Below are 20461 nucleotides of genomic sequence, written 5' to 3'. Positions count from 1 at the left end.
CCTAATAACATCTTTGATATCCTTTCTTAGTATTCCGTAACTTGTGTAGTATTTCCCACTAAGTCACTGTTTGTGCCTACTTTCCAATCAAACTGCCATAGTTGTGATTTAAATTGGTCGTACTTTGTAAGTCAATTCATTCTCAGTCAACACCTGATTGATGACATCATTGTGTCACTTGCTGATTGCAAAACGGCAGGATTCCACCGAGCATAAGAGGAAAGAAACCAAAGCTACACAAGAATGGAGTTCCTGGAACCTAAAGGCACATAGAACATTCCTGTAACATTAGTCTGAGCTGTCGTTTCCCTGCATAATGGAGACAACACAAACAAAAGATTCTAATCACTATGGTGGTGAGTTAGAGAAATTACCATGAGGGAAAACTTCACCAAAGCAGAAACGTAATTATCGCAATTTGTGACTTAAGCGTGTTGAAGTTGTTTGGCTCACTGACAGAAATCTCAACGCATCGCCTTTCTAATCTCTTTGTTTGCAAGGGGAACTTCCAGCAACAGAGTGACTGTCATAGCTACTTCCTGATCTGATAAGGGCTTGATGTATTTTGACGAAGATAATGGCGCCTATTCTATCAGGTATCATGGTAATCTTTCTCTTACTGTGTTACTTTCTAAGCTGAAAGCACAGGGGATGGATGCATGGAGTGTTTTATTGAAGCTTCTAATCTAATCCATTTATGTTGACTTATGTTAAAACATTTGCAGGAGCAGGAGCAATTCTTCCTCGATCTGTTCTCTCTTCTGTGAGTTCAGATGAACACGTGAGGGAAACGAGGCCCACTGACAGAAGACAGAAGGAGCTTATGGAGATGAAGGCAGGATCACAACAGAAAGCTCCATAGAAACCAGAGAGAGTTCTCCAGGCTGAGACAGAGGAACATGAGGGGTGGGAGGATGAGGATGAGGGATGTTGAGTGGATATTCAGAGGAGAAGATGGAGCAAGTGCAGGAAGGGATCAAGAAGGAGCCAGGAAAGGAGAAGGGCCAAGAGGAAAAGGACGAAGAGGATGACTCACACACACACCTTAACTTTGGGCCATGGAAACTCAAGCAGTTATGACTGCAGCTCCAAAGTGTCTGCTTCTACCTACTGGTGGCTTTCTGCGATGACATGTCTTACCCATGTCTATTTTTGTTTATTACCCACAAGAAGGGTTGTGGGTTCCAAGCCTGTGCTGGTGCCACTGAATGATGGGATTTATTAAATATCAACAACAAGGCCATTTCAAATGTTTAGCTTGAAGCTTTGTTTTATTATTTTATTACAATGAAACATATAGTAAGCAAAAACATATGTGAGTGATAAGAATTCATTAGTATGTACCTTTGTCCAATTTCCCCTGGAGGAACGTAAACATGTTAAACACTGTTTTATTCAACATCATATTGTGATAGCATACAGAGTATGGGTCATAAAGATGAAGAATACAAATCAATAATATTTTTGTAAAAGCAATCCAGATCAGCTGTTATCTGCTGTTTTTAGGCTAAAACCTTGGTCAAAGTTTGTTTTTACTGAAACATGAACCTGATCCAGATTTGTTTTAGGTTTCCGCTGCATGATGTGATCTTACAAATCCCTGTGGTTGCTGCTGATCAGCTTGGGATAGGATGTGCCGATGGATCGCCCGTGCCGATAGACCACCAGCTCCAGCAGGTACTCGTCCACCTTCACTTCCACAGTCGTCACCTTCTCAGTGGACATGAGGAAGACTATGGTGAAGAGAGCGACCTCAAACTCTGGACTGACTCCGATAAATGATCCACCCACCGGCTTCACCAGGCCCTTCCAGCTGAACTGGAGGTTCAGGACGTGGTCGTCTTCATCAGGCTGTACAACAGAACAGAGGAAGAATAGTTGAACCTGTAGGTGTGAAGATGCTGAGGAAGTGTCCAGTATCTTCACGAGGTGATAGACATTCTTTTCTTACTGTATTTTTGTGAGCTCTTGCTTTGTAGCCTTTGTAGTCTATGTGGCCGTGCTTTTCCTGCAGGTAGAACTGGACCCAGTTGTGAAGACCCATGATCTCCTGGCCGTACTTGGTCTCTCCAACAAAGACATGTTCAAACCCACAGGAATCCTCACTATAAAGAGAAGCGAGTACATACAAAAGTCATCAGTCAGTCATCAACATGCCTATCAGGACTGCACACGTTTGTCTTTCCTCTAGCTGTCAGCACAGCCTCTCTCTGTATGTTACCGCCCCCTGCTGGTACGTTGAAGCTTACCCTCCACTCCTGTCTCTGTGGTACAGGCGGAACCAGATGCCGAACAGCTGCTTCTTGAACTGTAACTGGTCTGATGGCGACTGGCCCTTCCTGACCAGATACATGTGGGCACGCTGTGAGTAAAAACAAGCAACCGAAGACCACATTTCAGTCCCAAGTCACTGCAGAAGAAACAATAATAAAGATACCTTACTTTTCCACTGAAATAGGTACAAGTTAAATAACTAAGAGCAGATTTTAATTCACTGTACACAGGTGGTTTGATAGAAACACTGTCACCTCTTTCATACCATTCATCTATAGGTTTATTTCACTCAGCATGAACTTCTGTACACACAGACGTTTGTTGGGATAACCAGGAGTGCAAACATCCTCTTTGTTAGATAATGATGTTTGATGACTGTCGCGCAGTTACCGCACCTTCATGACATCGGTCTCCATTACGGAGTCCAAGAAGAGCCTGTTCTCTCTCATCTCCTCTGACGTCACCGTCTCCGAGACGCCTGTGGACGTCTCGTAGTTGTCCAGCAAGTTGATGAAATCTGCAAGAGAAGTTAAGTTGGTCTCTTTAAACTGTGACCAAATCAGATGTAACTAATAATGAAGACCTCCAGTGCTGAGATCAGATGAGGGAACTTACGGGCGTATGTCTCGATGGCCTTGATTTTGTCTTCATTGACGTAGGAGAAGAGAGGAGCTCTGGCTTTGTCTCTGGCGTAGTTGCTGCCCTGAGCCACATATCCGGCCCGGCCCTGCATAAGAAGCAGCAACAACAGCACAGCAGAATATAACAAGACAAAAGCAATCCAGAGAGCTATACACAAGACCAAAAAAAGCACTTAAGATAGACATAACAAAGACAAAAGATGAAGATTAGACATCAGAAAAAAGGTTTAGAACTTGAAAGCATCAGTGCAGTTGTCATGCCTGAACATTGCAGGTGGATAAAGTGGATTTAGTTCTGAGGTTTTGCATTTATGTGCCTGTATGTGCAATAACTAAGTGATTTGCATTGCAGATGACAACGGAATGACCACATCCTGACCTGAGGGTTGATGATGTAATCGCTCCCCGGTCTGAGACGGTTGGCATCCAGGCGCCACAGTTCGTTCAGCACGTCAGTCAGCTCCTGGTTTGACCTTTCACTTTAATAAAAGAACACAACATAAGGGAATGTTTAAGTGGGGAAAATACAAATGTGTAGGTGTACAGTGGTTTGATTCCAACATTTAAAAAGCTAGGTTGGGTTTTAAAAAGGTTATAATTGAGTTAATGGTCACAAAGAAGAAAGTACCCTACATGCATGTGTACTCAGGTCCATGTTTTCCTTAAATGTTTTGATGCATGTAACATGGAATTAACAACCTTATCTTAAAAGGTCAACACTACTTCCCTACAGAGGAAGGGAACCTGAAGCCCACACGGCACCTGGATGCCTCTGTTGTTTTATCATGGAGTCCCTAGTGACCTTTCTGTCTCCTGGTGTTTGTTAGATGACACCGTGCCAGAGAGGAAAGCAGGTCTGTCAGAAACATAGGGGCTCCACCCCTATTATCAAATTACCACTGTTTGTCTCTTCGACAAGCCAATGACCACAAATGTAATCACAATGCAGACGTCTGTTGGTGTTTGACACAGTTTTGCTGACATTGCTGGATTGATTTGATTACAGTTTCATTTACGTCCTTTTCTTAGCTGTCCAACAAAGACAGAATTCCTCCACAGCTGATATAACAACATCATCTGAGGCCAAACCTGTTCCGGCTTCTGCCTGTATAATGTTTGGGAAGAGTTGACACTTGGGTGAGTACAGTAGGTGATCGAGTTCCACGTGGCCAAAGCTCAGCTCCCTCTGCAACATGTGGGTTAAGATCACTTTGCATAATTTGGTTGATGATACTTAAACTACTACAGCAATTATAGCACAGTCCTTGCTTACACTATCTTGTGGACTGGACTCAGGTCTTATCAATCAACCTTTGTGAATAGATTAATCTTGTTATTGACTAACTTATTGATCAGTCATTGTTTCAGAACTGGTCATGGGTTTGAAACCGTGACAGTAGATCTTTCACATCTCCCCCCGCCATTATCGCAAACAGCAGCAAAATATCTTAGAACATACAATAAATTATATGACAGCAGCAGCCCCACCCATCACATTTATGACAGGGATTGACTAAGAAGCAGATGACAGGAAGGAGCATATGAGCCTTCTTGATTTAGCCTGGGCACAATGATGCCGTTTATACTCCACTGTATCCTGTTTGTGTTGTTGTGTACTTCCACTCACTAATGAGTCCCAGACCCTGCACACACACACACACACACACACACACACACACACACACACACACACACACACACACACACACGCCAGCCCTGCTTCTCACACACACTCCAACTCCAACGTTGCCTGCAACAGCTTGCATACCCATGAGCAAACTATAATCTTCGCCAAGAATGCAGAAACCAGCTGTTGGTCTGAAGCACGCAGGAAAAAACCTGGAAAATGTAACTTAAAACTGACTTTTTATCTACAATGACCACAACAAAAACAAGAGAAGTGTCTTGTTGCAGTGCATTCCAGCTACGCCATTCACAATGTATATGGTTTTATTAGAATGCACATTTATACAAAGGACAAGTTGCAGCTAAAAAGAGGAAATAATAACATAACCCGTGTAAAAATGCGAGTTACTACGTTATCTGTTCTACACATCAACATCTTACCTCGTTGCCATGATTCCGCTCAGTGGGAAAACTTCAGTCGCATCCACTTCACTCTACCGTTTCACACAATTTACCTCAAGTGTCAATCAGGACTTCGCCAAAGCAGCGAGCCAATCACATGAAAGGAAAAGGCCAAGGTCCCGCCCATCTGTTATGAGGGCGGGTCCCTCCGGGGGTCTTCATTTTTACGGTGGGTTTACGTGGAAGGAAGGAAGGAAGGCTGGTAGTGGGTGTGATACTTAATAGTCATATACATGTAATTTGTTTATTTAACATAAAATAAGCTGTAACGTTATTAAATGAAATGTAATCATTGTATTGTTATGGCTTGCCATTTCCCTGATAAACACTGACTTTCTGGAAACTACACCCTAATTGAATTTAATTGATTTTCCACGTTATATTTTATTTAATTATATTTTTATTTAGTTACAGCTCGAGGAGGCAACGCAGCTTTTATTTTGAAAACGGGATCCTAACTTGGATTGGAAGAAATTGTTCTCTGCGCATGCGCATCGGCCTCTCACGTTGTTTGGATTTTTGTGTGATAGAAATGCCGTTAGCTTAGATGTCACGTAGAAATACTTCCCCCGCCGTGTTTGCGTTGTTTGTTGTCTCGTTGTTGCGCACTCGGGCTTCTCTCTGAGCTGTTACGCCTGTTGCTGAGGAAAAGACGACAGAATTCAGACCAATAGAGTTAGTAGTCGTTAGCTTAGCCTCCAGGAGCTAGCAGAGGAACCAGCATGGCTCCTGTGGTGGAGCTGATCGCAGGGAGCTACGAGCAGATCGCCTTCGGTTACCGAGTGTGCACCGACGAAGCCGTGAGTCGTTTTAATTTGTTATTTAGAATGTTTGTACATGTCCTTGTTTTATCTCCATATTTGAAAGTTGTACGACATTTATATCTAGCTGAAGATCAACTCTCTTCTGTGTCTCTTGTAACCATTGCCTATTATTAATCTACACTTACATTTATGTGTTCTAATCTGATGAGTGTTTTTCATTTGTTCCTGCAGGTGTGGACGACCATGGCAGACTTCACCCATCACGCCCACACGGCCTCCATATCAGCCGTTGCAGCCAGTGAGAGGTTTGTTGTCACAGGCAGCAAAGATGAGACAATCCAGCTGTACGACATGAAGAAGAGAATCGAACACGGAGCTCTGCTGCATCATGACGGTACTTGTCTTTAGTTTTAGAGCGCCGCTGTGTTAAATATGTTTCAAAATAAAACCGAATTAACTCTTTAAGGTCCATGTTGACAGGCACCATCACCTGCCTGGAGTTTTACGGATCGTCTCATTTACTGAGCGGAGGAGAAGACGGACTCATATGTGTGTGGAGCACAAAGAAGAAGTGGGAGTGCCTGAAATCCATCAAAGCTCACAAGTAAGCACAAGGGAGAGGGGGTGTGTGTGTGTGTGTGTGTGTGTGTGTGTGTGTGTGTGTGTGTGTGTGTGTGTGTGTGTGTGTGTGTGTGTGTGTGTGTGTGTGTGTCTCTGTCTCTCATTATGTTGGTGGTGACCGTTTCCTTGACTCTCTTCTTCTCCTCAGAGGTCACGTCACCTCTCTGTCCGTCCATCCGTCTGGGAAACTTGCTCTTTCAGTCGGGACGGACAAAACTTTGAGGTAAACGTCAACGATTCTACTGTAAAGTGTGTGAGAGAGGCGCTTAAATGCATCGCCAGAAAATGACTCTTGCATCTTTTCATCCTTTCAGAACGTGGAATCTGATTAATGGAAGATCAGCCTTCATCAAAAACATCAAACAGAGTAAAGTTCTTTAACTAACACACTGTTGTTGTTGTTGTTGTTGTTTGTAGAATCTGTTTGTGTCTTTTCTGACTGGATCGTGTTGTGAACAGATGCTGAAATCGTCCGATGGTCTCCAGAAGGCGATAAATACGTGGTGGTGGTGAACGACACGGTGAACGTGTACGACCTGGAGACGGCATCGGTGACGGGGAGCATCATCAACCCAAAGAGGATCTCATCCATTAAGTTCTTGACTGTGAGTTCTTCAGTTCTGTGGGCTGGTTGAAGGCTTTGATGGGGTGGGCTTCTCTGTTCTGAACCCTGCCGTGTTTGTTTCTCAGAACTCCATCCTGGCTGTGGCAGGAGACGACGAAACACTGAGGTTGTGTGATGTGGGGACTGAGAAATGGCTGTGCGAGTTCAAGGCACATGAAACCAGGTATACACACAACCTCCATCATGTGTGTGTGACATTAGAATGCAGAGAGGTTGAAGTTAACAAATCTTACTCCATTTCAGGGTGAAAGCTGTTGATAGTTTCAAAATGGACGACTACCAAGTGCTGGTGACAGCTTCCAACGACGGATTCATCAAAATGTGGAAACTCCATCTGAAAGAGGTGAGACACACACACACACACACACACACACACACACAGGTCCCTTACCCACAGTGTTCGCTCCCTTATGTTCACTTTACACATTTTTACAGAATTCTTTATATACAAAACCTTCATATTTACATTCTCAATGTCTGGGCAACTTTGAAAATGCCAAACAAAACAAATGAAAGCAAGAATGAAACTAATTTTAATATAGAAACCACGTCTGTAAAGTCAGCTGTCCCTGATCTGTGTGCCGCTTCTGTCCAACAGGAGCTGGAGTCTCCCACGCTGCTCGGGGAAGTGAACACAACAGCCAGACTGATGTGCCTGGCTGTGTGGAAACCTTCGAATGTGCCGCAGATCACTGAAGAACCAGAGACCAAGGCCACGACGTCTGAAGGTGCTGCCCCACAAACAGCTGCAGGCGTTTCACTTCATCTTTGTTATAATTAGCTGTTCTTTGCCATAAAAAAGCTCAAGTTTCGTGTGTGTGAGGTTCCTGTCCTGTTCCTGTGCCCCTGTAACACTCTCTTCCTCTGTCTGTCTGTCCACTGAAGTGATCCAGGAGCTTTCAAGGAACAAGAGAGTCCGAATTGCTACAGAAGTAGTCGTTATGGAAGATGAGGGCAAACCCAAGAAAAAGAGGAAGAAGAAGAAGAAGGCGGTGGAAACTGAAACAGAAACGGGAAATCAATAAAACATTTTATTAATCCAAGGATTTTTTTAGACAGATTTTATTTTCATCAGAAGTGCAGTTGCTCATTTTGGCCACAAGGGGGTGCTTAAGTACAGTTTGTATTAAGAATGATTGTATTTTTTGACAAATATTGTATATGAACTCCCAACGAGTAGAAACAAGTTATCCCTTTCCCCGTGTTATATGATTACAAACAAGTTATTTTGTAAGTAATTAAAAGAAAGTGGGATATGAAATCAATTAGAAACTTTTATTTTGAATTGCACGAAACCCGGAAAAGAAACATGCATGCAAACATTTGGAAGAAGTTTGAAAGCAGACGCTAAGCCAAAGTTCTCTGAAAAACTGCGGTCCTCCCGGATCCCTGCAGCTCTGTGCCGGTTCCGCTCATGGCTCTGGACTGGATCGGGTTCACGTACGCCGTCCTGGTGTCAGCAGGAGGGATCACAGGTTATGTTAAAGCAGGTGGGAGGTGTGCGCCATGTTCTCCGATTGAAAATGTGTATTAAAAGCGATGAAAGAAGGTGTGTGACCCCTCCGCCCTGACCGCCCCCCCGCAGGCAGCGTCCCCTCTCTGGTCGCCGGGCTCGTGTTTGGGCTGCTGGCCGCTGCTGGAGCTTATCTGACATCTCACAATCCCAAGAATGTCTGGCTGTCACTAGGTGAGCGAGTTGAATCTATTCTGTTAAACTAGAAGGACTCGAGTGCCGCTCTGACATAAACACATGACGGCTGTTTCCCTTCAGGTACCTCGGGAACTCTGGCTGTGCTGATGGGGATCCGATTCCTGAACTCCTGGAAGTTCATGCCGGCTGGTTTGATGTGCTTGTTGAGGTAATACAACATGTTAAGAGTGTTGCTGCTATCATAAATGTGAATCTGATGCAGCATGAGCAGAGATTCACAATCATTAACAGATGGACTTTCCCAACCCTGTCCTCACGTAAATGCTCTCTTTGCAGTGGACTGATGGTGTGGAAGATCACCGCTGGAATGATGAAGAGGCAACACCAATCCTGAAAATATTAGTTTATTATATCAGAGATCACTACAAAAATACAAACCTACATTCCTGTCACTGTACATTCACACACGTGTGCTTATGTTTTTACCTGTTTAACTGCAGTGGATTGTGACCAAACTCAAATCTGTGATGTTTGTATTGTTCTAAAACAAACACATATATTCTTTAATGTACTAATTCATCAGTTATTTGAGTTGTTTTGTTATAAAAAAGTACTGAATATAAACATCATGGGACATTTCTACAGAACTGGACACTGTTTGACAGTATGGCAGATAAGACAGACTCTCTCGCTCTGTGTGTGCGTGTGTGTGTGTGTGTGTGTGTGTGTGTGTGTGTGTGTGTGTGTGTGTGTGTGTGTGTGTGTGTGTGTGTGTGTGTGTGTGTGTGTTTCCTGGCAAAAGCACAGAGGGAATGTTCTCCCATGAGTCACCAGTTGAGCACGGTGGAGTGTGTATGGCCTCCATATTTGGCGCTCCAGTCTACTCGTCCGTGCACTGGCTGCTGAATGTTTGGGTTCCTAGAAAATGTGTTTGTCCCCATGGTGCTGCTGCTGCTGCTGGATGCGGGGATGTGAGCGCTCAGAGATCTGCCCCTCCATCCTCTGTTCTCTGGAAGGTCAACATGAGAGTGAGGCTGAGTGTGTAAAAGCACAAACTGATATAGCCTGGGTTCAGAGTTCAGATATGTTACCTTCATGTGGTGGAGAGGGTTCATTTGGGAAGATGTTGCTCTTGGACGATTTGATTTTAGAGTCTATTCTTAGATCAGCAGCGGGGGAGAGATCAACTAGGAGACACACAGACAGAATGGGAATAAGACACAGAACACATTTACTGTTATACTGTACATACACTTCAAAACATTGATTACGCTGTGATTAAGACAATACACCGACTCCTTTCCAGCTCCGGGAGGCGCTGTGCTGCGGTTGACCCTGATTACAGCAGAGAAGTAGACGAGTGACCTGACCAACTAACCAAATCTACAACTCTTCGTGTTGATTGAAAGATTTATGTTCCAAAATTCTGTGCGTGACATCATTACTCTGTGACGTCACTGTGTGTTGTAACGATTCAAAGCACAGTGGTGGGACTCACGAGCAGATGTTGCTTCTATAGGTGTCGTCCTCAGAGGAGAAGCTCCCGTGTCCCTCTGTGCTGACCTGTACGTCTCCATCGGGGCCCTGGAGTTGCTCATGAAAGCCTCTGAAAGAAAGATAATTGAATCTGTGTTTATTCAGTGGATGTCAGCTTGTCTGTCTTTTATCTTCATTATCATTTCTCTGAGATTGATTCTTGCCTTTCTTCAGTGGGAGATCCGCTCCTTGTCCTCTGGTTAGACTCCAGCTGCCCTGCACCTGTCTGTCTGCCAGCTGACTTCCTGCTGAGGAATTACTTTTCAGATTTATGCCTGGAAAAGACAAAATCAACCTCAGTATGAAAGAGGCTGAGCGGTGGCTGGAGGTTGAGTCTGCAGTCTTACCTGGCAGATATCTGGACTGGAGGAGATAGTGCTGCTTGGCAGAGAGCGAGGGGGCGTCGGCTCTGCTCAGCCCACCGCTGCTTGGCGACTTAATGTAGGAATTTGACTCTGCAAATCTACAGAAAAGTCCATGTTTGTATTTCTTTGTAAACAGTGATGGAAGAGAAGCAATCTTTCTTTGACAAAGCAGAGCTCTCACCCTAAGCTGGACTCATCAGAGGTCTTCTCCCTCAGAGAACGGACGGTAGGCTTTTTGGAGATGGAAACTCCAGCGTCTGCATCCTCAGCATCGTCCCAGCTGTCCACCGTCTTGATGGACGTCTGGCCCCATCGCCTGCGTCCACTCCTCAGTCCTGTCGCCATGTTCTCTGCTCCTGGCCCAGCTGCTCTCTGTCACAGGGAGAACATGTGTAGTTTCTGCTCTTTCAGCCTGGTCCTGTTGTTGCTGTAGTCGAGTGAGAAACACAGCTCACCAGGTCTCTCCTCTTCACCAGACTCAGAGGTTCCTCCTGGTTCAGTCTCAGTGTGTTTGGCTGTGGGAGGATCTGCTGAAGAGGCTGGTGGAGAGTCTGACTGCAGGCCTGAAGCTGAGATGATCCCAGGTCTGCTTTACTCAGGGACAGAGGCTTCAGATCTGCAGTCGATGCTGTGTGATGACGGCCTGAGAGCTTCAGAGGAGTGCTGAGGCTCCGGCCAACATGGAAGTAGGGATACCGCAAGGCCTGAAGAAACACACACCCAGGGAGAGACCAGAGAGTTGACACCCAAAGTCACTCATCGAGGTGAAGTGTTCATTTAAGTGCATTGATTTGTACAGATGTGAAAGGACTTGAATCGGCCTGCTGACATAAAGTAGAGCATTCCACTGTCCACATTTACCTGAGCCGCAGTCGGCCTTTTTTCAGGGTCCCACTGCAGCATGTCTGTCAGCAGAGTGGTGGCTTCCTGACTGGCATGAGGGATCAGGGATCTCAGGCAGACGGGGACACATTTTGGGAAGCGGAAGTTCATGGAGGCGGCCAGGTTGTAGCCCTCGGGCCAGTCAGACTGAGGGGAGAGACACACAGAAACCTGAGCGAGTGTCTGGGCCCGTGTGTGTACAAGTGAGTGCTGTGTGTGTGTGTGTGTGTGTGTAGTTCATAACTGATGTGATTGATGGGATATTTGGATCTGATTGTTCACCTTCTTCATTGTTCCCAGCACCTGACAGATCTTAAAGACCTCGTCCACCTCACTGTTACCGGGGAACAGCGGCCTGAGTGTGTACAGCTCGGCCATGATGCAGCCCAACGCCCAGATGTCGATGGGCGAGCTGTAGGATTTGGACCTGAGCAGAACCTCTGGAGCTCTGTACCTGGAACATCAACAACAGGTCAGCAAATTCACTCAGTCTGGGTCCGAGTCAGGCCCGGCCCGATCTCCTGCTTGTGAATTCTATTGCAGTAACTTTAGGACATAAACACACAGTGAGGGACTTTGGTAGAGTGAGAATAGAAGATTTCCCCTGCCTCCATAACATGAAATGAGTGGTTTAGTCCATTGTTTTGGACCGTAGGGGCTGTAGATGAATGTGTTATGCACTATTCTGTAAATCACTCTCACCATCTTGTGGACACATAATCGGTGTACGGTGGCTGGGAGCGTAATTCTCTAGCGAGTCCAAAATCAGCAATCTTCACCAGCTGGGGGCTCATGCACAGCAGGTTCTCCGGTTTCAAGTCACGATGAAAATAACCTGTGGAACACGAGGAAGACCGTGTAACGCTTGAGACTACAGACGTTAGAACACGTCTGATAGGATGCACTTAAACGTGACGAGGCACACACCCACAAAGGGAGGGAGAAGAAGAGTCTCTTACCGTGTTTATGCACAAACGCTAAGCCAGACAACACTTGGAACATAATGTTTCTTATTTCATTCTCAGAAAACATCTTATCTTCCCTGACGACAGCAAAGCGAGGAAAGACAAAAATAAGAAAGGGGTGGGGGGGTGAAGAAGAAGAAGAAGAAGAAGAAGCATGTAAACATTCATGCACCAACTCCCACAAGCACTAAAAGTTCATTTTCATCCCGAGAAGGAAAAGTATTCCTCAAGTACCACTCACACCTCCTCTCCTCAGACAGTGACTCATCTTTATTGGCATGGAGGAACTCCTGTGAGGCTTTAAAGCAGCTGTCCTGCCTGCTCTCCATGTTTGGTCATACTAGTTAATGCAGTTTACTCTTCGCTCCTGTTACTAACCATTCATACCTGACTGACGCTGACCGTGACTCAACCCAAACAAATGAAACTTATCGGAGCATTTAAGTGGTGCAGGACTGAGATACTCCCCAATGAAACAGACACGGATGCAGGAATATTGATGTTCTCACCTTCCTTTCATGAGCTGGTAGAGGTTTTCTTTCATGTACTCAAAGACAAAGTAGAGGCGGTCGTTTTCTCTGATGACCTCCTTCAGTTTGACAACGTTGGCGTGGTTCAGCTTCTTCAGCGACTGATGGCAACAACACGACAACACAGAGAAGACTTCCCATCAATCCAAACGCCTCACTTATCTCACTTAACATGTAGGTTATGTTATGTATGTTAGTGTTAAGCTCTGATAGTCAGAAGGCTTTCTTACCTTCAGCTCTCTCAGATTCATGCACTCATCCCAGGAATAGAACTTCCTCTTCATTCTGCTCGGATGGAGGCATCATTTATGTGTACAGTAATATATATATGTCATATGCAACACACCCTTTAGATATGGAAGGAAGTTATGACCGGAAAGAAACAATAATCAAATGTCAGAGCCTGCTGTTTATGAGCAGCCAGATGGTGTGTGTGTGTGTGTGTGGCTTATAGGGAAGCTTTACGAGGAACCTGTGCAACCTGCATCTGCTCATTTTCAACATATGGTATCTTGAACCAGGTCTTTAAAGTAGGTTGGTGTTGTTTATTATGATTCACACACCGCTCACCTTTGACCTGATAGATCAGAAGTCTATCGTCTGATCTCTTGTCTGCAGGTTCCCATTGAGGATTAACTCTGTTGCGGTCTAGCACCTGAAAGCACCGCGCAACAGCTGCTCAGGGTCTAATGAGCTTAAGGATAAAGACGGAACGAGACTAGAAGCGTCCCGTCTGTCCCCTGGCATGTCTTCACGTGTTGGAGCCACACTCACCTCTTGATGGCCACCAGCTCCCCGGACTCGTTGCTCTTTCCCAGGAGCACGCAGCCGTACGTGCCGTCGCCCAGCTGCTTCAGTGTGGTGTAACGCTCCATCCTCCAGCCCTGCCTGTCAATCACTGAAGAGCCATGACAAATCCCACACAGTCACACGGTTAGACACCTTAAACACAGTAACGTCACGCTTAAAGTCTGAAATCAAACATGAGCTTTAATCTGTTACCTTTCTCCCTGCAAATGCGGCCTCGGTGATGACGGCTGGAGATCTGACTTGTGCGTGGGAGTGGATGACCGACTCTACCTGTTGCATACCCCACTGTGTCCCAGCTGTCCTGAGGTAAGCCTGGACAAAGGAAGGGCGATCCTCTGCGAGAGGAAGTGGATTAGGTTTGTTAAGAATGTTGTGGCAGGAAATGGACTCACGTGAGGAGAACAGAAGAAGAAGAGGCTCACTGAGTTTCATGTTGACACACACAGGAGTGTAAAACTGGAGGTCATGACAAGTGTTACCTGAGAGAGAGAGTGAGAGAGAGAGGGAGAGAGAGAGGGAGGGAGGGAGGGAGGGAGGGAGGGAGGGAGGGAGGAGGGAGGGAGGGTTACCAGTGTTGTTATCAGGCGGTTGCTATAAAACAGCAGTAAACGCTCCACTAGTAACAGACTGATAGGAAGGAGAACATGTAGTTACTGTAGTAGACAAGAGCCGGGAACATCCCCTTAGAGTGGCTGACATGATGACACACACATACACACACAGCACACAATGTTTGCACTGTCCTGTACTCATCTCATATACTGAGGGGAGCAATGAAAATGTAAAACGCACAAGTACATTTTGGTTTTAAACAATTCAGATTATTTATTATTAGTCAGCCTGATCTCTAGAAGCCTCCTTCGGTGCCGCCTACCCATCAACCACATTTCCGTGTTCAAACGAGGACTGCTAGTTAATCAACACGGGATGCTTGTGGAGACGGAGATGTAATCAGGCAAGGGCTGCTTCCTGAATATCGTCTCCAAGGCAACGCACACAGGCTCACAAAATTACAAAATAATTACAAATTATGAAATAAAAATCAACTCTACTAACTCTAGTAATTTACAAAGAAACGTTATTATATAATGACATCAAAGTGCATTATCCATGATGTATGCAGGATATAATTTAATATGTAGATTAGTGTACAAATATTTATTGTGCTTATTGACAGGCTTGAATAGATTTACAGTGCAAATGTGTACATAGGAAAGGCAACGAGCTACACGTTTGTGTTTGTTTTCCTCTATTATTTACTCACATATGTGCATAATTTTTGCAAAAGTATCAATCTTCTCTCTGAGGTAAAGTATGTAGGTTTCTATAGTTTGACCCTTTGCACTTCCGAATCAATACATTTGCTTTTAGCAATGTCGCCATCTAGTGTTCATTTCAAGGCCTGCATGTGATTGTGACACATGCAGGTTGACTTATTCAATTAGCTGCACATTAAACAAAGAATCCCAATTAATGGATCATTTATTCTTGTGACCCCCCACTAAAGAAACAGAGTGTTGTTGCAATTGCAGTAAGATTGTTTTTAAGAGGACAGATGTTGGTGGTTGTTTACAATTGTGATGAGTTTGACAGAAATGTGTAAGTATTGTTTGTTTTCCAGAGGAGTCAACAAAACTGCCCTGATGAGCCAGGACACAGGTAGAGATGCAAGATGTCTTTAATGTAGAACACATGTTAAAATTAGGGTTGCACTGAAAAAGAATTACATAATAAATATTTGACACTTTGATGATGAGAAATTAAAATAAACACATGCTCCATATAAACGGGCTTTAAAGGCAATTACCGTAATGATACATGCATGTGTGTCTGTGTAAATTGTGGAAAAGTGTCAGAAAAAGGACTTTCATTGGGCTTCATTACAGAATCCTATTGCACATGTCAGATAAAGAGCAGGCTCAGTGTCTGCGGTCGCTTTGTGAGACATGCAGGCATGAAATGTGAGGAATGAAAATCATGACCAGCATTCTCGAAATGGCCATACTGTAGTAACGTGACGTCTCACGCAATGCACCTAACAGCTGTGCAGCCGGATTGTTGGCTGTCTGTGTGGCGGATAGACGCGTTTTTCCTCCAAGGTTGTGTTTTCGGTTACTTACGGTAAGGTGGACCCGCAGTGTCCACTAAAGGATCAGGTGATCCACTAACTACGAAGCGTAGGCTGACTGGGGAAAATGCAAAATGTCATATAGCAAATGTCGGAGCATTATTCATTCACGTTTCGGCTCGAATTCGGACTTAAAACGCGCCGCTGGAGCTCCAATGTAACGATGGCACGTTAGGACTGGAGGCGCAACGGCGATTTTTTTGATATTTTAATTTATGAAAAATCACATTCACAGACAAATATTGGTTTCAACATGGGGCTGTGCTACAGTTTGCGTCCCCGGCTGTTCGGGGACCTGAGTGGCTCGATCTCCAACGCTACCTCGGACTCGGACCAGCCTCCGGACGCCTCCGTGCCGAGCCGCGCCGGGGGAGCCCGACAGGAGGACACCGGGGGATGTGGAGAGACTTCGTCGCTACGCGGTGGCGGTGGCAGCGGCGGCGGCGGCCCGGTGCGCCCCGGGGACCCTGCCAGGCTCCCGGCCGGGGAGCACCGCCGTGGAGACACCGGCACAGACGGTGTGCTCATACAGAACGGAGGCGGCGGAGGAGGAGGAGGTGGAGGAAGCGGCAAAGGCACCGGGAAGGACCGAGGCCGCCGCTTACAGCTGCTACAGAAGACGAGCACGCAAAAGCAGAAAAACTGGGACAAATTGCTGGTGGAGGAGAAGGAGGCCGAGAAGGAGGCGAAGAAAGTCAGTAAGAATATTGACAGAGCGCTGAAGGAGCTGAAGCGGGAGTACAAACAGACCCACCGGCTGCTGCTGCTCGGTAGGTTCTCCTCCGCTATGAAGCCGCTATGTGATTAGAAACACTCATGTCACTGTGGCCTATACACTCATTATGTCACTGTTTTGGCGGAGGCCTCTTGCCACATCTGTGTGCTCGGCTGTGAAGAAGAAGAAGAATCCCCTGCGGGTGTCAATGACAAATGATGAAGAGGAGCGTTTAGCCGCACACTCGCCGGGCCTGCTGGCCTATAGCACACACACACAGATACACAGCTCTCACACATGACTATTAACAAGAAAGTACACAATCAAAATAGACCTAAACACTGATTGATAGACACCTATTACCTGTAGTGTGTAGTATAGTATGGTATAGTGTTGCGTAGTGAAGTGTAGTGTAGTTCAGCAGCCTTTAGTATAGTAATAGTAATAGTACAGTAGCCCATAGTATAGTAGTACAGTATAGCATAGTTTGGTATCGTAAGAGTAAAGTTTAAAAGGCAGGAGGTGACATTCTGGAGGGAAACATTGTTAATTGTTTGGCAGCATCATCAAGTAAACAATTGATTCCTATTTTGAAGTTCTTGAAATACTAATCCCATGCAGCTTCACACATGCAGAGAGCAGAATCCCTTTCTCATACCTGTGTAGTCTGGAGCGTTTGGTCTCACTCTCAGGAGTAAAGAGTAAAGCCCTGTTGGTGTTTGAGGGCAGGAGTATAACTCACTCTGTGTTTATGTTGGTGTCAGGCTGAGAGTACTTTAGTCTGATCCTATGAAATGCAGCCATATCATCATCAAACAGTCGCCGGTTTACCCAGAGAGATAATGCATATGGTTTATTAACAGACTTTCCGTCCCCTGTGTCAGTAGCGACTGTTGTCCCTGGAACATTTAGCCTGTCAGTAGTAGGTGTTGTCATCCCACACCGGCGTGGGACATGTTTCCCTCACTGCACACACACTAAACAGGCTCATTCCTACAATCCAACACCTGCTTTTACTTATTTACCTCTCCAGCTGATTTGTAGATTCGCGTGAAGCTCGGCAAGTTGACTTTTCTGCAGATCTAACCTGTTGTTCACCGTGTGCCATACATACACTACTCTGATTGAACTATTGGTCAAACTAACGCTCATCAGACACAAAACGTTCCTTAAAGAAGTGATATGAAGTTGTTGATGGCTAGATACGTGTGTGTAACCAGTGGCTTTCCGTATAATTTCCTGAGCAAATGTCTCTCACTAATTACAAACGATAAGCGACGGCTCACTAAATGAACCTGCACAGGTCACAGGCAGGCTTGTGCTTCTTTGTGCCTTTGGTCCAGCCACGAGCGTTTAACCTGTGTCACCGTGTCATTTCACCGTCTTATCTGTCATTATGGCTCAGCCAGCTCTCCTCATCGCTGTGTAGTCCCATTATTTTAGGAGCAGGCCGTCCAGGTGTACACCCAGAGAGCCTCAGCTTGGACCACAGGCCACTTTGGGTTTACTTAAGAGGCCTTCAGGACTTTATCCGCTCCGCTCGGACTCTTGTTGCATGCAAGAGGACTGAGGCGGTTTGTGTTCCTCTGAAAGTGGACACCTTTCAAATAGTGTTACATTTCAAGGAAACGTATGCGAGCTAATCTGGGTCACTTTATCTGTTTGCATTTGCTGCAGCTATGTAGTTGAATAATGATAGTAATAAGGAACCGGTGTGTGTCCTTCCTGTTTCACTTTGAGCCGGAGCAGGAGTTCATCACCTTTACCCAGATCCATAACTGCACCTCTTCATATCTTGAATGTGGTGATATGCAATCAAATGTGTGCATTTCTGACAAACCACAAGCTGTGAACTGATAATTAATGACATCATTAAGGGTCCAACATGTTTGGCTTTATGCTCCTGAGTACAGAATTTGGGATTAAAGATAAAGTAAAGTATTAGTTTGTGTAAAGAATATTTAGTTGAATGTAAAAACCTAAAATTTCCTGATTTTCAGGTCCAAAACAGGTTTCTGACACTGCTTTGTTTTGTTTTGATAAGTTTCAGCATTTTGGAGCTACTCACAGGTCCACAGGCCTTTAGTGACCCCTATGGATCTCTATGCTGCTACTGCAACACCTCTTACATAGACTAGATACATGCCAAACCTATCTCCAGGACCATGGCATGTTGTGCAATCATTGATCAGTGATCATTAGTATCACTTATGGGACATTTGGACCCATAAACCTGCTGATTAGAGTGATTAAAGTTAAGTGTAAGGTTCTTAACTCATCATGTTGTTCCATTCATCGTGATGTCATTGATAACTGACTGATAACTGATGGACTTCTTTGTTCTCATGTAAGAAAAGGGTCAATATGTTTGTCTTCTTCTATCTGTAAGTGCCTTTCTGCAGAACAAGCACAGGATTGATGGCAAAGGTCACCGACTTCCAATCGACCTTCTAATCATTGTTAAACACACTTGATAACGTATGTTGATAGGGAGAAGAAAGTCTGAATTCCTGGAGTGATGTTCCTTTAAACGTTTAAGCCGTTGAATATGAACGCAGGGACAGGAACTGAACTCAACACAAGTTCCTATTATTTCTTGGACAGGAAGTGACTTTATTGTTATGCTGCATGGACCTGATTCTGCTCAGGACTTGTGATCATATCTGTGACGGCTATCCTAGATGTCCTTAACAGGCTGTTCCGTATCTCAGCCTTATCACCCTTCATGAGCCCGAACAACAGGCCGGCGGCGTTGTGGCAGCCGATCAGTGAGGAAGGCAGGCCGGAGCCAATGAATAGCTTGTTGGAAGTCACTGATTGTCATGTTCCGTCAGTTCCTCAGTGTTTGGGCCGCTATCCAGCCTGCGTTTCACTTCCGAGAAATGTGAAACCATATTTTGGAAAAGCTTACTCATCCACAGAGGGGACGCGCCAGAGGCTGCAGCCCCGGCCGTCACCGCCCCTTTAAATGGGAGAATGGCTCGCGTGGAGTCAGGTGAACTTTGCTTCACAGCTAAGGGGTTTTATCATTGACCACTGCTGAACTTTGCTACTCACTGCTTGGACTTCCAATTAATGTCATCAAAGGAAAGTTAATCTTAGGCAACTGGACTTTGTTTGACTATCTGACATTACTAACGATACGTGGATGTATATACTAAAGTGCATGTTTATACTAGAGGAAAGTTAATCTGAAGCAGCTGGACTTGCTACTAACCTAAGATAGTAAAACTTGACTAACAGTCCAGTTAACTTTCCTAGGATTCCTGGACGAGCTGAATGAGTGTGAAGCTTCACAGATCGTTAATGTAATGATCAACAGGAGTTACTTAAGTATGATGAATTATTGGTGTATTTTATGATATTGATAGCGGGGCCTCAGCATGAATCATCTTCATGCTTGTATCAGTTCAATGAAAGCTAACCGCTCGACAAAAAAAAGGACATTGGACCGTGTTTGTCCTGCAGGTTTAGCTTTACTGTATAATTCACACTGTGGCTTCCTCAAACGGCTCCGGGCATAAAGAGAGAGCGATAACGTCCTCTGTACCTTCAGAAAAATGCAAGTAGGCTATTTTTAGCCTGCTATCATTTAAGATATACACCCCTCTATACATGTTACAACACAGTCACTGATTGTAAATCGGTGTAGAAGGTTTACACAAGGTCTGTCACTATTGATTAGTGTGAAAAAGAATCAATCTACTGATTATTTAAATTGTGAGCTGAGTGGACGATAGCTGTGCACGAAGATACCAGAGTTTGTTTCTTACTGTAAGAGAAACAAGAAGGAGATGTTGAAACTGTAAATTCCCAATCCCAGTTTGTAATAATTCCAGTAAATCATCATAATTTGTGCACAAGAG

At 44.9% G+C, this 20461-nt stretch overlaps 5 protein-coding genes across 5 annotated transcripts in view; 3 read left to right on the top strand and 2 right to left on the bottom strand.

Moving 5' to 3' along the window:
* Nucleotides 1-644: 644 nt before the first annotated feature.
* LOC142998158 (uridylate-specific endoribonuclease C) lies at nt 645-5402 on the bottom strand. The gene is made up of 7 exons (XM_076148334.1): nt 4983-5402; nt 3295-3394; nt 2890-3001; nt 2670-2791; nt 2250-2362; nt 1952-2105; nt 645-1851 (listed from the first exon to the last, which is right to left on the bottom strand). Exons 1-7 carry the CDS (start codon nt 4991-4993, stop codon nt 1591-1593), a joined length of 873 nt encoding a protein of 290 aa, XP_076004449.1. The 5' UTR covers nt 4994-5402; the 3' UTR covers nt 645-1590.
* Nucleotides 5403-5497: 95 nt separating this feature from the next.
* pak1ip1 (PAK1 interacting protein 1) lies at nt 5498-8285 on the top strand. The gene is made up of 10 exons (XM_076148329.1): nt 5498-5803; nt 5999-6161; nt 6248-6371; nt 6537-6611; nt 6703-6755; nt 6848-6993; nt 7079-7176; nt 7257-7356; nt 7612-7741; nt 7899-8285. The coding sequence occupies exons 1-10, from the start codon at nt 5726-5728 to the stop codon at nt 8036-8038; spliced, it is 1107 nt and encodes a 368-aa protein (XP_076004444.1). The 5' UTR covers nt 5498-5725; the 3' UTR covers nt 8039-8285.
* Nucleotides 8286-8294: 9 nt separating this feature from the next.
* On the top strand, nt 8295-9309 carry LOC142998238 (transmembrane protein 14C-like). Its single transcript, XM_076148340.1, has 4 exons — nt 8295-8503; nt 8599-8700; nt 8785-8872; nt 9001-9309. Exons 1-4 carry the CDS (start codon nt 8428-8430, stop codon nt 9056-9058), a joined length of 324 nt encoding a protein of 107 aa, XP_076004455.1. The 5' UTR covers nt 8295-8427; the 3' UTR covers nt 9059-9309.
* A 1433-nt stretch (nt 9310-10742) lies between these two features.
* On the bottom strand, nt 10743-14184 carry LOC142996213 (serine/threonine-protein kinase MAK-like). The gene is made up of 10 exons (XM_076147117.1): nt 14145-14184; nt 13717-13840; nt 13173-13227; nt 12922-13043; nt 12407-12489; nt 12150-12282; nt 11730-11901; nt 11427-11594; nt 11021-11269; nt 10743-10937 (listed from the first exon to the last, which is right to left on the bottom strand). The coding sequence occupies exons 1-10, from the start codon at nt 14182-14184 to the stop codon at nt 10743-10745; spliced, it is 1341 nt and encodes a 446-aa protein (XP_076003232.1).
* A 1726-nt stretch (nt 14185-15910) lies between these two features.
* LOC142998034 (guanine nucleotide-binding protein G(olf) subunit alpha) overlaps nt 15911-20461 on the top strand; it is a 36980-nt gene continuing 32429 nt past the window's right edge. Inside the window, exon 1 of the mRNA XM_076148323.1 lies at nt 15911-16650. Within this exon, the coding sequence (XP_076004438.1) occupies nt 16134-16650 (517 nt within the window). The 5' untranslated portion in view covers nt 15911-16133. The remainder of the gene's footprint in view (nt 16651-20461) is intronic.

This window comes from Genypterus blacodes, unplaced genomic scaffold (assembly GCF_046128005.1).
Source record: "Genypterus blacodes isolate CSIRO-AG114 ecotype Tasmania unplaced genomic scaffold, CSIRO-AGI_Gbla_v1 ptg000005l_1, whole genome shotgun sequence".
In the NCBI taxonomy this organism is placed as follows: Eukaryota; Metazoa; Chordata; class Actinopteri; order Ophidiiformes; family Ophidiidae; genus Genypterus; species Genypterus blacodes.
Note: the sequence above shows the minus strand (reverse complement) of the source record. Positions and strands in the feature narration are given on the sequence as shown.